Source organism: Oncorhynchus tshawytscha, linkage group LG30, assembly GCF_018296145.1.
Source record: "Oncorhynchus tshawytscha isolate Ot180627B linkage group LG30, Otsh_v2.0, whole genome shotgun sequence".
In the NCBI taxonomy this organism is placed as follows: Eukaryota; Metazoa; Chordata; class Actinopteri; order Salmoniformes; family Salmonidae; genus Oncorhynchus; species Oncorhynchus tshawytscha.
Window position 1 is genome coordinate 498,239 of NC_056458.1, and position 16,497 is coordinate 514,735.

The following is a 16,497-nucleotide window of genomic DNA, read 5'->3' on the forward strand; positions in this document are numbered from 1 at the left end:
CCAATAGATCCACAGATGAGATCCACAGATGACGCAATCTCTATTGCAATCCACATTGCCCTCACTCACCTGTACAAAAGGAATATCTATGTAAGAATGCTGTTCATTGACTTCAGCTCAGTATTCAACACTATAGTCCCCTCCAAGCTCATCACCGTGCTCAGGAACCTGTGACTGAACACATCCCTTTGCAACTGGATCCTGGACTTCCTGACAGACCACCCCCAGGCAGTAAGTGTAAGCAACAACACATCCGCCACACTGACCATCAACATGGGGCCCCTCATGGGTGTGTGCTTAGTCCCCTCCTGTACTCCCTGTTCACCCACGACTGTGTGGCCGTGCACGACTCCAACACCATCATCAAGTTTGTTGACGACACAACAGTGGTAGGACTGATGACGCTGAGGCAGCCTATAGGGAGGAGGTCAGAGACCTGGCAGTGTGGTGCCAGGACAACAACCTCTCCCTCAATGTCAGCAAGACAAAAAAGCTAATTGTGGACTACAGTAAATGGAGGGCCAAGCACGCTCCCATCCACATCGATGGGTCTGTAGTGGAGTTGGTTGAGAACTTCAAGTTCCTCAGTGTCCACATCACTAAGGAATTAACGTAGTCTACACACACCTGCGTAGTTGTGAACAGGGCAAGACAGCGCCTCTTCGTCCTCAGGAGGCTGGAAAGATTTAGCATGGCCCTCAGATCCCCACAAGGTTCTACAGCTGCACCATTGAGAGCATCTTGACTGGCTGCATCATCGCTTGGTACTGCAACTGTGGTAAGGCGCCCTACCGCAAGGCACTACAGAGGGTGGGGAATACGGACCAGTACATCACTGGGGCTGAGCTCCCTGCATTTCAGGACCTCTATACCAGGCGTAAGAGGAAGGCCCAAAAAATGGACAAAGAGACTGTTGTCTCTGCTACCGCATGGCAAGCGGTACCAGTGTAGCAAGTCTGGAACCAACAGCACCCAGAACAGCTTCTACCCCCAAGACTGTTAAACAAGACGACTAAATAGCTCATCAAATGGTAACCCACTGCTGCTACTGTCTATTATCTATCCTGTTGCTGAGTCCCTTTAACCCTACCTATATGTACATAGCAACCGCAACTACATCGACTCGGTTCTGGTATTCCCTGTATTGCCGTGTTATTTTTACTTGTCATTGTTATTCGTTATTCACTGTGTATTTATTCCTTGTGTCATTATTTACATTTTTACCCGTAAATAAGCATTTCACTTTTAAACTACACCTGTTATTTACAAAGCATGTGACAAATAAAATTTTATTTTATTTATACACTGAGTGTACAAAACGTGCTCTTTCCATGACATAGACTGGCCAGGTGAATCCCGGTGGAAGCTTTGATCCTTTATTGATGTCACCTGTTAAATCCACTTCAATCAGTGTAGATGAAGAGAAGGCAGGTTCAAGAAGGATGTTTAAGCCTTGAGACAATTGAGACATGGATTGTGTATGTGTGCCATTCAGAGGGTGAATGGGCAAGACAAAAGATTGAAGTGCCTTTGAACGGGATATGGTAGTAGGTGCCAGGTGCACCGGTTTGAGCATGTCCAGAACTGCAACACTGCTGGGTTTTTCACACTCAACAGTTTCCCGTGTGTATGAAGGAAGGTCCACCACCCGAGCAGTGAATCAAATTCTCTGTCAGAAGTGGATGACAGACAGCTTCTTCAAGCCTTTATCCCGATGGATGCCAGTGGGACCGAATTGTCGAATTGCACAAGGTACGTCGAAGCGCAGTGGCATCTTCTTGAGAGCAATGCGAGCGTCATCAGACATCAGGCTAACTTTACAGAGCCTGAGACCGAGATCTGTCTGGATGGCTGGACCTGATGACAAATCTGCATTTCTGTGGAGCTGTCCATGCGCATTTTTACAGTGGGCTACATGCTCCATAAATAAGTAGGCTAGGTGTTATAAAAGAAAATAAGAAAAGTGCGGGTATGCAAACGCACTTTTTACACATTCAATTTAAAAATATATATTTATGAATGAAGTTGCATATTAGGATAACTATTATGATTATCTTTCAGTAGGCCTAATCATCTCCTAACAGTGGTCCTTATGACATAGCAAGGCGAAGAATGGGATAGGCCCATTAAAATCCTGCTAAAGAAAAAGCTTGATTGCGATCTTGTTTTCCAGCGGGACTTGCTCTGTACCCTCCGTCCTATGAAACCGATGAGCCAGACTATTTACAATGTTGGGGTCGTGGCATGGGGCCATCATATTTGGAGGGCTGTCAGACAGGGGAGCATCCTGTCACAGACATGGAATAGGGAAGACCGATGGTTGTAAGACTTTTAGCATTTTTGTCAATTTCTCAGAGGTCGTTTGAACTACTACATTCAAAATGTGATAAGAACTGCTACAAAATGGGATAGGTATTTTCTCTACATCTGTGAAGTGATACAATCTACCCCGTCTCCCGGGACAATTGTAACAGAGCTTGGGGTGCAATGTAACAGTGCAAGAAAATGCATAAATCATGACATGGAACGAAATATTGAAAGCCTTTTTTGAAAAGATGAGAACAACATTGCCATGTTTAATATTTGTATGGCTGACATAATAAAATAATGATACAAATCATAAAATGTTTATTATTTTTACACTCCATTAACTGGCCCTTCTCAACATCTGAACTATACAACTGAATGTTTGTTGTGTGTGTGTGTGTGTGTGAGTTCGAGAGAGACAGAGCGGTGGCGTGTGCACCCACGCTGTGAGAGTGAGTGCTGGACATGCTGTTGCAACTAAGTTTGACCCTTGCAGCCATTAGCTAGCTTCAATTTTGGCTACATGTTAAAACTTTAGCATTGCTAACTTACGTCAAAGATGGACACCCACTGGTTATAAAGCTGATATACTTTTGATGAATCTAACTGCAAAGCAGGTGATGCCATCACAAAAACAAATTTGGTCAAATGACTTTCTTTACCTCAATCTTTATTTTTTTCTCAATAAAATCTGCAGTCTGTCACAGGGTCTTGCTTCTTCATATTAGGGTTGAGGACTAAACTGAGCAAGTGCACAGTGAGTCACATTATTCTAGCTTGTTACTGATTGTAGGTATTGAGAGTGTTACAACTATCCCGTCACAACCATCCCCGGCCTCCCTTACCCTATAAAGCGTCATTGTGTTCAACATATTCATCATGTCAAAGTAACGCAACAATCCACCCACTGGGCACACCACCTCATTTCAACGTGGATAATTGGGTAATCTTTGGTTGAGGTGTTGATCAATGAGATTACAACCTACATTCACCCACTCAAAAAGAAGACAAAAGTTAGTAGAATTTCCAATGTGTTATAACTATGATTTCAACCATCTAAAAGCACAACCAAATTCCAGTGGAAAAACAATGTCTGATTTTTGGTTTAGCCATCACCCAAATGTCTATCACTGTGCTTTCAACCATTTAAAAAGCACACTAAAGTTGAAATACAATGTCAGAAATTGTGTTTATTTATACAATCGATTGTGTCATCACTGTGCTTCATCTAACAGTACAACCAAATGACCTGTATTGCAGTTGCGATTACATTAAAAGTACACAGTGCAAGTAATCAATGCTGTTGGAGATTCTGCGTAGATTACTACAGCAATTGTCAAATCTCCACAGACCTGCGACCTTTGCATGCCATCTTGAACGTGCACGCTTTCTACGATTACATAGGAATACATCTATAGTTAAGTAACCTCAATGTGGCCATGGATGTTGTTCTCATTTTAAGGTTGAATTGTGTTGAATTGACAACGCAACCAAATATCAACATTTAAAGGAGATGCATCTAGTGCTTGGATAGTTCCATCTGAGCCACTGGCTTCATTCCATTCTTTGACTTTTGATTGCGATGGAGATTTGAGTGTCCAACATATCGTTTATTAATTTGTAGACAAACTGGAATTAAAGCCAGACTAAGTCAATGGCACAGATGGAACTATCCAAGCCCTAGATACATCTCCTTCAAATGTTGATATTTGTTTGTGTTGACAACCAATCACAATTCAATATCATTAGAGGATCTAAGTCGCCAGACGTGTTTTTTTGGTGTGATTTGTGAAAGTTGGCACACTGCCATCAGGACATGTTATTGTCATTTAAGTCATTCAAGGGAGAAGTTGGTTACCTATTGCCAGAGGTGCTTCCGGAAATGAAAACCCTCGCGTAATCGGGTTCTGGGAATAAAATCATTCTGACAAAATGTGAATTTTTACTGTACATACACATAAACATCCACCTGCCCCGAATGACTGGTTGCCACTGCTCCTTTTTAATCACATTGTTTTCCCACTCCGACGTCTGTCTCAAATACTTTTAAGCGGTCCATGACGATGCTAACTCTCTCTCTTAGCTAGCTCGACTATGCACTTGCCTCTGCTAGCAAAACACCTGTGCTAACATTATCTAGACTGTACCACTGAAAGTAACAGTTTACAATTTGTAAAAGCCAATTTCTTCTGGACAGAATAGTTCCTGTAGGTTCTGACTTACTCGTCTGAATCTTTTGTTATGTCTCGTGGGTTTCATAACCACATCTTTATAACAGTTCAACAAGGACGAGATGGAAGACAGGAGTTTGGTTCAACCATTTATCTAGAACGTGATCAGTCAACACATGCAAACCCCCGTGATGCTCTGCGAAAAACGCCTATGGCAATACATAACAGTTACATTGATTGAGCTGTTAATGTTATTCATGTGATAAAACTGATTTACCTGCCCTGCCCATCTGCCGCCCTTGCTAGCTCAGCTGCCGAACAGGTAATACAGGTGAGACTATGCTGCACAGATTTGTTGCGCGTAGCCCCACACACCGTCACTGTTGTCAGAAAGCAGAACAACCGAAAACCCCTTCAGTGTTAGGAGGGTAAGGAGGCTACAAGTTCCCGCTCGTTGGAACATCGCAATTGAGCAGAACAGGAGAGCAGCGACAAGGTAAAATTTGAAAAATATTATAATATATAATATTTAATTTTGGATTTCAGTATGTTTTTTTTTTTTCTCTTTTTCGTAACACTTTGTTATGCAGAAAGCTAGCCATAATGTTCATTCGTAGTTATTTCACATGCTCGGAACAGGGGCAGGTGTTTGTTACCTTTGAACACAGGACAGCATGAACTCAGTTGTGATTCGGGGCTTATAATGGGGGATGTAGCTGAGAGCAACATTTCCAACATATACTATTAAATATGCATTCCAACAACATAATCGTAACATATATTGTTTGAATTGGATTCATACAAATAAAATAAACACATATCATTTGAAATGGATGACGTAGTAGACGTAGTACACAACAAATGGGGAACCGTTTTGACTCGTGAGCACCACTCTCAAAACGAATGGCTGAAATCATTTATTAAAAAAGTTCTGGCCCATCACTTTAATAATGTTTTTTTTTTCTTCCCCCACACATTGTTTTTTTCCCCATTAAGTAACCATGACAATATTTTCATGTATTTTCATACCGAAATGCTAACGTTTTGGAGGCCTTTCAGACATTTTGAAAAGAAAGCAACAATAGTAGCCTACCTATAATCTCATTGTCTTTTTTCTCCTCACAGTTTATCTCCAGAATGTGTCTCAGCCTAAGTGTCAAATAAAATGATAGAAGTTGCTATAACATTTAAGACATAAGCCTATTGTCATAGTGCATTTGAATTATTATGTTAGAATGTGTTTGGTCTTTTGTTAGTTCAATTAACAATTTTTCATATTAAAAGGCCGTATTAAGATGAAATGTGTCATTTCAGACGTGTTTGTGCCCTACGTGTCTCCTACTGTGAATTTGATGTCTGTCCCCCTCGGTCCAGACATGCCTGTGCCAGTACCTAAACCACGGGCACGGTACAAGCGGGCTGGTGGGAGCTTACAGAGCCAGCTCTCTTCTGAGAGGTGACTTATCCTCATGATGTTTACTTGTTATACCAAACACCTGATATGTTTTTGGTGATTATTTTCGAATTATATGTTTTTACATTTGTTTTCAAGGGATTTTCTATGTGATACAACTGACCCAGCGGCAAGTACAGGAAATCCTAGCAAAGGTAGACCCTGGTGCTTATCGTGATGACAATGACATTGTTTGATCAATGATAAAGGTTTGGACAACATGTACATTTCCTTTGAAACAAGATGAGTTTCGTTAGAACTATCCTGTAATAACAGGTCACGTTCAATTGACTCGGACACAGTGCGTCAGCTTAACAGCTCACCTATCAACAACTCACCAGTGAGCGATCTGCTATCGTGCTAAACAAGATTTGTTCCGTGCCAGTCATAAGAGACTCCTCCCCCACTTGTCAATCAATAACGTCTGCATCCTTTTAAATGTGATGCTGAGTTTAATACGCAATCTCCAGTAAAACATTCCTGAAGCTAAAGATAGCTCCAGTGCACTGTCATAATAGCAACACAAGAAAAACTGGTTTTGTTCTAGTCACAAATACTTGTGAATCGGTGACAGACTTCTGTAAGATTCACTGCTTTAATTTCTCACCAGACAACGCATCATATTTTACTGTATGCCATTTTATCTTGGGTTCACAGGTGTTCCACCCACAAATGATTTGCTGGTAGAAAGTGAAGACAACCATGCCATTATCCTAAATAAACCTCCGTTCAGCCCTGCTATCCCCAGCCCGGCTAATGAGAATCAAAGCCAGCATAACTTCCCTCTCTCCAGATCTGATTCTGGAGTGACTCTGTCTTGCCCATTACTGGGCAGTAAGGATCCAGATGGACTCCACAACAGATCTGCCTGGTCATCCACCCCTCCATACAGTTCTGCTGCAGATTATGACCCCGATATCACTGTAGTAGCTGACTGGGCAAAAGACCTTGGATCGGAATCTTCCAATGACGATGATGCCGTTACTGGAGAAATGAAGAACCCATCTCAGATGAACAAGTGAGTTTTGGCTATCAGGTGAGTGAAGTGAGTTTTAGCAAGCAGGTTTAAAGGCATAGGTAACAAAACAGTACAGGCCATGTCCAAAGACGGGGCAGAATATGTATATCAATTTATGTAACAAGCTACAGGTCACAGAAAACATGAAACGCTGGTAGAAACGTTGAAATGGCTTTGTCTCATTCTTCCATGCCTCGGGTTCCAGTGTGGTGTCAAGGCAGGTTGGTGTTGTCCCCAATGGAGAAACCCCTCAGCCTCCTGTGGAACAGGCGTCTATGCAGACCAGACCAATCAAACAAAAGACCCCACGGTACGTCACAGCACCCCCATCACAGCAGACAGACAGTTAACAGACAGCTTTCACGGGGAGCTCAATAGAATAAAAATGACCACCTAATCAACAGAAATGTTAAGATAGTACCTGACCAATATCCATGTATTTCATGGTTGTAATGGTATGATATAATTGAAAACACATTGAAATTATCATTGGGGTGTAGCCAGATCAGACATGGAACAGCAGCTATTTGACGTTGAGCGTGACATCCTTGTTTACCTAACTCATCTCTGAACTCCCCAAGCACCTTTGTTGATGTAGTCAGATCACTGGATTCCGCATACCTATACCTAAATGTGTAGCGTATTTGTACAAGATAGGAATGTAACAGTTGTCCACGTGTATGTTTCTGTTAGATAACTCCTCTATTTGTTCACAGTGCTGCCACCATCCGCGTCAGCAGGAGAAAGCAGGCAGCAGTGAGCGGTGGTGGTGCCCAGATAGCAGAGTCCTCTCGTAGGGAGAGTGTTGTGTCCAGATCCAGCTGGCTGGATGTATGGAAGGGACGCAGGTAATGTGGAACACTGTGGGATGGGAGATATGCACTGTTAACATTTCAGCAACACCTTGCCGAAGTCACACTCTTTGATATGACGTTTCAGATTCATTTCTATGTTTTTGGAAATGTTGAGATACTTTGTGTCCCTGAAGGCATAATGTTCTGTGGGCCACCCTGGATGGACAGTTGGTATCACTATGGAAGAAACGCACAGTGAGTGAACCACCACACCATGGTTCAATGGACCCTTTGAGTTTTGGCATAACGTTTGTTATGACATTATTGTATCTCCCGGGCTATGCCTCGCACTATTCCCCCATCTTCTGTGCTGCAGGACAAGTTCACAGACATAGTGTTCCACGTGTCAAGCATCACCGACGTCCGTAAGCAGGAGAAAGGACGCTTCTCCGTTTACTTCAGCAAGAAACACTTTGAGTTCATGGCACACAACAAAGGTGAGCCGCTGATGGATGTAGACTCTCCCTTTGGTTCCGAGTGGGTTTTGTGCTGTGCCCTGACTCTCCCCACCTCTCTCCCTGGTCCCAGAGGTGCAGGAGGGCTGGGTGACTTCCATTCTGGCTTCTCGTGGGCGAGAACCCCCAGTCCCTCCGGAGCAGCATGGAGCCCTGACCATGAAGGGCCCTCGCAACAACAGAGTGTACGCTGCCATCTGTGGACACAACCTATGGATCTACAACAATAAAGAGGTGAGGATAGGGAACAGGGCTCAGCTATGCTCCATCAGTATATGATTGTTTGATGATTCCGGAAGACATCTTCAGTGTGTTTTGTGTCACTCAGTTACTGTCATTGTGCCGTGCAGGACTTCCAGTTGGGGGTTGGGATGACCTTTGTGTCCATGAACGTGGCGTCAGTGAAGCAGACTGGCCGTCATAGCTTCAGCCTCATCACACCGTACAAAACCTTCAAGTGAGTGTCCAGCTCCTTCTCTCTCTCTGTCTCTGTCTCTCTCTCTCTCACTGTCTCTCAGTCTGAGCTGACTCAAGACAATTGCTCTTCTCGCAGATTATCCCATTATCTGGCCAGGTGCATTTGAGCACCTTGCTTTACTGGCCACTGAAAAGCACAGTCTTTGTGTACTCTAGTTTCTCCACAGACTCATTGAGGGAGCTGGGCGTGTGGCTGGAGAGCCTGACCCAGGTGATCCGCTGTGCCCTGTCATGCAGCGAGGTGGCCGAGCGACTCTGGGCCAGCCCATGGAACAAAGTGTGTGCCGACTGTGGCTGTGCCAACCCTGAGTGGGCCTCAGTCAACCTGCTGGTGGTCATCTGTGAGGCTTGTGCAGGTGAGCCGGTACTGCGGTGAGCCTAAATAAGTAGGCACAGAATGTGTATGGATTGCGAAATCTGCTCCACATGACCTTTGCTAATAGTTTCCTTATTGTTTCTCTAAGGCCAGCATCGGTCTTTGGGCATGCATGTGTCCAAAGTGAGAAGCCTGAAGTTGGACATTAAAGTGTGGACTGAACCTCTGATTCTGGTGAGATTACTTTTCCTGTAATAGTGCTACAGTGTATGTCTTGACAAATACTCAGTCTAAAATAACAATGTGAAAATAGGCACTACTATATAAACTCAGCAAAAAAAGAAACGTCCTCTCACTGTCAACTGCGTTTATTTTCAGTGAACTTAACATGTGTAAATATTTGTATGAACTTAACAAGATTCAACAACTGAGACATAAACTGAACAAGTTCCACAGACATGTGACTAACAGAAATGGAATAATGTGTCCCTGAACAAAGGGGGATTCAAAATCAAAAGTAACAGTCAGTATCTGGTGTGGCCACCAGCTGCATTAAGTATTGCAGTACATCTCCTCATGGACTGCACCAGATTTGCCAGTTCTTGCTGTGAGACGTTACCCCACTCTTCCACAAAGCAATGGCCCTAGCCCTCACCCTCTGATCCAACAGGTCCCAGACATGTTCAATAGGATTGAGATCCGGGCTCTTCGCTGGCCATGGCAGAACACTGACATTCCTGTCTTGCAGGAAATCACGCACAGAACAAGCAGTATGGCTGGTGGCATTGTCATGCTGGAGGGTCATGTCGGGATGAGCCTGCAGGAAGGGTACCACATGAGGGAGGTGGATGTCTTTCCTGTAACACACAGACTTGAGATTGCCTGCAACGACAACAAGCTCAGTCCGATAATGCTGCACACTGCCCCAGACCATGACGACCCTCCACCTCCAAATCGATCCCGCTCCAGAGTACAGGCCTTAGTGTAACACTAATTCCTTCGACGATAAACGCAAATCCGACCATCACCCCTGGTGAGACAACTGTGACTCGTCAGTGAAGAGCACTTTTTGCCAGTCCTGTCTGGTCCAGCAACGTTGGGTTTGTGCCTATAGGCGATGTTGTTGCCTGTGATGTCTGGTGAGGACCTGCCTTACAACAGGCCTACAAGCCCTCAGTCCAGCCTCTCTCAGCCTATTACGGACAGTCTGAGCACTGATGGAGGGATTGTGCATTCCTGGTGTAACTCGGGCAGTTGTTGTTGCCATCCTGTACCTTTCCCGCAGGTGTGATGTTCGGATGTACCGATCCTGTGCAGGTGTTGTTACACGTGGTCTGCCACTGCGAGGTCTTTGCAGCATGCCTAAGGCACATTCACGCAGATGAGCAGGGACCCTGGGCATCTTTCTTTTGGTGTTTTCAGAGTCAGTAGAAATGCCTATTTAGTGTCCTAAGTTTTCATAACTGTGATCTTAATTGCCTACCTAAGCTGTTAGTGTCTTAACGACTGTTCCACAGGTGCTTATTCATTAATTGTTTATGGTTCATTGAACAAGCATGGGAAACATTCATTTACAATGAAGATCTGTGAAGTTATTTGGATTTTTACGAATTATCTTTGAAAGACAGGGTCCTGAAAAAGGGACGTTTCTTTTTTTGCTGAGTTTACATATACACATGATGTTCTCTCTTTCTTCCATAGCTCTTTGTCCATTATGGGAACAAAGCAGCCAATGATGTGTGGGCTCACAACGTGCCGGGTGCAGAGCAGATCCTGCCGGACTCCTCTGTGGATCAGAGGGGGGAGTTCATTAGGGCCAAGTACACCAAAGGTCGATACAGACGGACCCATCCGTTAGCCTCCAGCCAGAACCTGCTCAACAAGGTCAGCCAGCCTCAGCCTACACTGCTGCTATCAACCAGCAGAGGACAGTGTACTTATTCAGGTTTTCGTTTAGATCGCTTCCAAACTTGTGTTATTACACATTTGTAAGCGTCCGTTTCGGATTCCTTTCAATCTTAAAAGAGTAACATACACCTAAACCTCCCAGAGTCTGTACAGGAAAAACTGTGCTAAATGAGAAGTGTTATTGGTTGTTATGGCAACATCATCCCCTCATCCTATATCCTCCAGAGGCTGTGTGAGATAGTGTGTGGCCCTAACGTCCCAGAGACCATGTCCCTGCTGTGCTCGGGGGCGCGGGTCCTGTGCCACTCAGGGGACCCTCATTGCTCATCACCCATCTCACTGGCAGAGCGGGCTGGACAGGCCATGCAGACTGAGCTCCTCAGACACAACGAGTACACAGGTATTGACATCAGGGGTCCAGGCTCTAAGATCCACAGTACTGCTGTTGTTTTGTGTTTTTGCGTAGTCTCAACTTGTCACTTTCATGAAGTCAGTACATCAAATGTCGATCTTGTTCATCATGTTTTCTCCTATCTGTTTGTTATTCTCCTGTACAGAGCCCCCTGCCTATGCTCATCAGAAGCCCAGCAGAGACCCTGCTACCTCTGTCCCCTTGTCTGCTGCAGGTACACGTATACTATGAGTGCATCACAATTGCCTAAAAGTGGACTTCGTAGTGGGTGTGAAATTGTAAATGTGTGTGCAGCAGGAGAGGAGCTCCATGGGAAGTTGGAGGAGGACCGCTTCCTGTTCTCCCAGGAGAACGACTCTGCTGCCTGTGATGTTCTGGACCTGAGGGAGGTCATCTCCATCTTCGACTGCTCCAACGGGTACTGCAACCTCGTGAGAAAACAAAAAAATGTATGATTTGATATGTGTTGATAAGACGTAAGGGTGACTGTTGATTTTCGTCCTCCCCCACAGACCAACTCATGCATTTGAGATGGTGACTCTGACGGACCAGTTGCTGTGCAGTTCTGATACAGAAGATGGTTTACTCATACACCTTCTCCATATTCTCAAGGTAGCACCAATAAACAGCTGTGAGGATAGCAACCGTTGTGCCAACTGTACTCTATCCTGTAAAGGGTACAGATAAACAGACGGAACCAATAAAGTAATGTGGTTAAAACTCATATGTTCTCCCCCCCGACAGGTGGTGTTGCCCGGGCCCATAGAGGAGGAGCTGGACAGGGGGTTTGCTATGTCCCGGGTGTCTCTGAGGGAGGGAGGAGGCCTGCAGCACAACGAGGTCTGGGCAGTGCTCCGTGGAGGTCAGGTCCTCATCTATCCTACTGACCAGCAGCGCCACAGAGAAATGCTAACACTCAACCTCGAGACGCAATACAGTAAGTCCCATCTCGCCTCATTGTTCGGACTGCATGTTTACACAGCGTGATGTACATGCCTTGTGCAGATGAGCAGAAGTTTCATGATGAGGTAATATGACTGTGTATCTCACCCAACACTGACAGTTTTTTTTTTTTTTTCTGCCCACAGAGATAGATTCCTCTGAGAACACCATAGAGCTGGTCACTGGAGAGAGGTCAGCACTACAGGAGCACTTTGTAATAACAAGTCACATTCGCATTTACTTATATCATAGCAGCAGTTTTTCAGCATCATTCAAAGGAAGGAATGTATCCAATGTATCTATTGCTTGCTCTCTTCTTCCTGCTAGAACCATGTCCATGCAGTTTGAACGAGACCACAGCTGTCAGTCCTGGCACAGCCTACTGAAACGGGCAGTGTCCACAGAGAGGAAGCTGTACCAGCTGCCCCCCAACGCCATTGGCAATGTGCCCCCTGCCATCGAGAGGTGTATCTCACACATCACACAATATGGTGTGTTCCATTTGATACTGGAACAAGTATTGTAGTGATCTGGATAAGAAGGAAGAATTATTCTCACGATTCTACATCAGCTCCACTCCTCTCTCTCTCTCTCCCAGGTTTAAAGGTGGATGGGCTGTACCGGCGCTGTGGCTTGGCCACAAAGATCAGTTGTCTGGTGGAGGCCCTCAGCAGTTCACCTACAACTACACCTCTGGAGACAGACGAAGAGGGTCTCCTGGACGCTGCGGGGGCCCTGAAGCAGTATGTCCGCCAGCAGGTGGTGCTCATCCCAGAAACACACAGGAAACTGTGGGTGGAGGCCGCAGGTACTCTCCTTCTCATCTTCATCTCTCGTGGACAGACTATGTAAACATAAATGGTACTGTAGATCTCTCCTGATACAATGAGACTGAGTAGATAACGAGCAGCATTAGTTTCCGGTGCTTTTGGACAAATCACAATTCCGCAGTTGTTAGCATCTTTCGAATATTGGAAGGGGAGGGGATATTTGGACGATAGACTTGCCTGTAACTTGCAAAGAGAGAGGGTGGAGCTCTGTGTTCCCGGTTCCGATCATTGTTCTATCACTTCCCTTAACACGTATGGACCCAGAACTTAATCGAGCATCTGACCAATTACTCAAGATCCTCTCCCCACAGTTTAGAGTCACCATGGACATATTTTACCAGTATCTAGAATAACAAACAAACCCCAATGCAGATGAACATTGTTTATACAAGCTGTGATTTAAATAATGGGGTTCTCATACATCGCCTTTGTCACCATAGCTCACACAGAAGAGACCTTTAGACTGACTACATACCGCAGACTACTGAAGAAGCTGCCCCCTGACAACAGAATCACACTCAACGCCCTCTGCGGACACTTCTACATGTAAGAACCACACACGTCCAACGATTGTCAAATTTTAAAAGGGCAACGAAATTAACCTGCATTACTAATGGTTCACCGTTGTCAACCCCTCCTTCTAGAGTTCAGCAGTATAGTGCAGAGAACCGTATGACAGCTCAGAACCTGGCGCTGGTGTTTGTCCCCACACTATTCCAGGAGCTGGCCATGAACACTGACATGGTGCAGCTCACCAGAGAGCTCATTATCCACTACACACTCCTCTTCCTGGTAAGACACTTTGAACTCCACCTCTTCTATTGGGTCATGGAACATATCGCAGCATAAAGCAGTGAAAGACTGACAGTGAACTAGACTAGACATTTATACCTACCATGTCTTGCAATCTACAGGGTAAAGAAGAGGAGTCTGACATGGAGAGTGAAGAACTAATAACTAAGTTATAGAAAAAATATACAGTACCAGTCAAATGTTTGGACACACCTACTCATTCCAGGGTTTTTCTTTTTTTTGGTACTACATATGGAATCATGTAGTAACCAAAAAAGTGTTAAACATATCAAAATATATTTTATATTTGAGATTCTTCAAAGTAGCCACTCTCTGCCTTGATGACAGCTTTGCACACTCTTGGCATTCTCTCAAACAGCTTCATGAGGGAGTCACCGGGAAAGCTTTTCAATTAACAGGTGTGCCTTGTTAAAAATGCATTTGTGGAATTTCTTTCCTTAATGCGTTTGAGCCAACTCAGTTGTGTTGTGACAAGGTAGGGGTGCTATACAGAAGATAGCCTAATTCGGCAAAAGACTAAGTCCATATTATGCCAAGAACAGCTCAAATAAGCAAAGAGAAGCGACAGTCCATCATTATTTTAAGACATGGTCAGTCAATTAACTATTAAAGTTTCTTCAAGTGCCGTTGCAAAAATACATCAAGCGCTATGATGAAACTGGCTCTCATGAGGACCCAGAGGAAGACCCAGAGTTACCTCTGCTGCAGAGGATAAGTTCATTAGAGTTAACTGCACCTCAGATTGCAGTCCAGATAAATGCTTCACAGAGTTCAAGTACCAGACACATTTCATATCAACTGTTCAGAGAAGACTGCGTGAATCAGGCCTTCATGGTCTAATTGCTGCAAAGAAACCACTACTAAAGGACACCAATAATAAGAAGAGACTTGCTTGGGCCAAGAAACACGAGCATTGGACATTCGACTGGTGGAAATCTGTCCAAATTTGAGAATTTTGGTTCCAACCGCAGAGTAGCTGAACTGATGATCTCCGCATGTGTGGTTCCCACCTTGAAGCATGGTGTGGGGTGTAGGTGTGATGGTGTGGGGGTGCTTTGCTGGTGACACTGTCAGGGATTTATTTAGAATTCAAGGCACACTTAACCAGCATGGCTACCACAGCATTCTGCAGTGATACGCCATCCCGTCTGGTTTGCTCTTTGTGGGACTATAATTTGTAATTCAACAGGACAATGACCCCAAACACACCTCCAGGTTGTGTAAGGGCTATTTGACCAAGAAGGAGAGTGATGGAGTGCTGCATCAGATGACCTGGACTCCACAATCACCCTACCTCAACCCAATTGGGATGAGTTGGACCTCGGAGTGAAGGAAAAGCCACCAACAAGTGCTCAGCATATGTGGGAACTCCTTCAAGACTGTTGGAAAAGCATTCCTCGTGAAGCTAGTCGAGAGAATGCCAAGAGTGTGCAAAGCTGTCATCAAGGCAAATGGTGGCTACTTTGAACAATCTGAAATATAAAATATATTTTTGATTTGTTTAACACTTTTTTTAGTTACTACATGATTCCATGTGTGTAAGTTCATAGTTTTAATGTTTTCACTGTTATTCTACCATGTAGAAAATAGTAAAAATAAAGATACTATTGACTGAGTAGGTGTGACCAAACGTTTGACTGGTAATGTATATTTGCCTTTGGCTGTCAAGGAAGGCTTCTATTGGAAATATATTTGGTTACAGGGTACCCTTTCAACTTCTGCTAATTGTGGGGTTAACAAGAACATTTTATCAATAGTCATTTTCAAAACTTCTTTGAACTGTACATTTAGGTCATGGACGGGTTCAAACATATTTATTCAACATGGGGGTTTATTGTCATTTAGGTGACTGTAAAATAATAACAATTGTATGTTATCAAACTGTTCGAAACAGTATTATGACAAATCTCTTAGAAATAAAATGTATGACATAAACCAAGAAACATGTTTTTTTAAATCTTTTTTTAACATTTATCTTTTTTTATTATAATATTTTCTTACCCTTATTTTACCGATAAGTTGACTTGAGAGCACATTCTCATTTACAGCAACGACCTGCAGTATGGTTACAGGGAAGAGGAGGGGGGATGAATGAGCCAATTGGAAACTGGGGATGGTTAGGTGGCCATGACTGTATGAGGGCCAGATTGGGAAGTTAGCCAGGACCCCGGGGTTAACAACCATACTCTTACAATAAGCACCATGGGATCTTTGGTGACCATAGAGGGTTAAGAACCTGTTTAGCGTCCCATTTGAAAGACGTCACCCTACACAGGGCAATGTCCCCAATTACTGTCCTGGGGCATTGGGATATTGTATTTTAGACCAGAGGAAATAGTGTCTTCTACTGGCCCTCCAACACCACTTCCAACAGTATCTGGTCCAGCAGACCAGGACCGACCCTGCTTAGTTAAGAGACATTCGTGTAAAAGCTGTATAACATTGTGCTCCAATTCTCATTGATGGTCACATTAACAAAAATAAAGATAACAAGTAATCAAAACTAGAAACAATCTAGTATTCCACAAAATACTAACAGGA

The 16,497-nt window shown here is 44.1% G+C and overlaps 1 protein-coding gene across 4 annotated transcripts; it reads left to right on the top strand.

The window, feature by feature from the left end:
* Positions 1-4,731: 4,731 nt before the first annotated feature.
* LOC112229047 (arf-GAP with Rho-GAP domain, ANK repeat and PH domain-containing protein 1) lies at positions 4,732-14,200 on the top strand. 4 transcript variants are annotated; one of them, XM_024394933.2, is made up of 24 exons: positions 4,732-4,974; positions 5,793-5,934; positions 6,031-6,086; positions 6,589-6,949; positions 7,155-7,259; positions 7,666-7,797; positions 7,938-7,998; positions 8,120-8,240; positions 8,332-8,492; positions 8,609-8,715; positions 8,892-9,091; positions 9,200-9,285; positions 10,753-10,935; positions 11,185-11,359; positions 11,517-11,585; positions 11,669-11,789; positions 11,884-11,983; positions 12,116-12,308; positions 12,460-12,505; positions 12,641-12,804; positions 12,912-13,121; positions 13,584-13,689; positions 13,788-13,935; positions 14,058-14,200. In XM_024394933.2, the coding sequence occupies exons 2-24, from the start codon at positions 5,831-5,833 to the stop codon at positions 14,109-14,111; spliced, it is 3,063 nt and encodes a 1,020-aa protein (XP_024250701.2). In that variant the 5' UTR covers positions 4,732-4,974; positions 5,793-5,830; the 3' UTR covers positions 14,112-14,200. The 4 variants fall into 4 exon arrangements, with proteins under 4 accessions (XP_024250701.2, XP_024250702.2, XP_024250700.2 ...); XM_024394934.2 differs by having other exon boundaries at positions 5,853-5,934; positions 11,666-11,789; XM_024394932.2 differs by having other exon boundaries at positions 4,733-4,974; positions 11,666-11,789.
* Positions 14,201-16,497: the final 2,297 nt, after the last annotated feature.

Bases quoted from the DNA above. Each gene is read 5' to 3' on its own strand.
- LOC112229047 (XM_024394932.2), top strand. From the start codon at position 5,831: ATGTCTGTCCCCCTCGGTCCAGACATGCCTGTGCCAGTACCTAAACCA. The intron at 7,260-7,665 runs GTACGTCACAGC...ATTTGTTCACAG, and splicing joins ATCAAACAAAAGACCCCACG to TGCTGCCACCATCCGCGTCA. The intron at 12,506-12,640 runs GTCAGCACTACA...TCTTCCTGCTAG, and splicing joins GAGCTGGTCACTGGAGAGAG to AACCATGTCCATGCAGTTTG.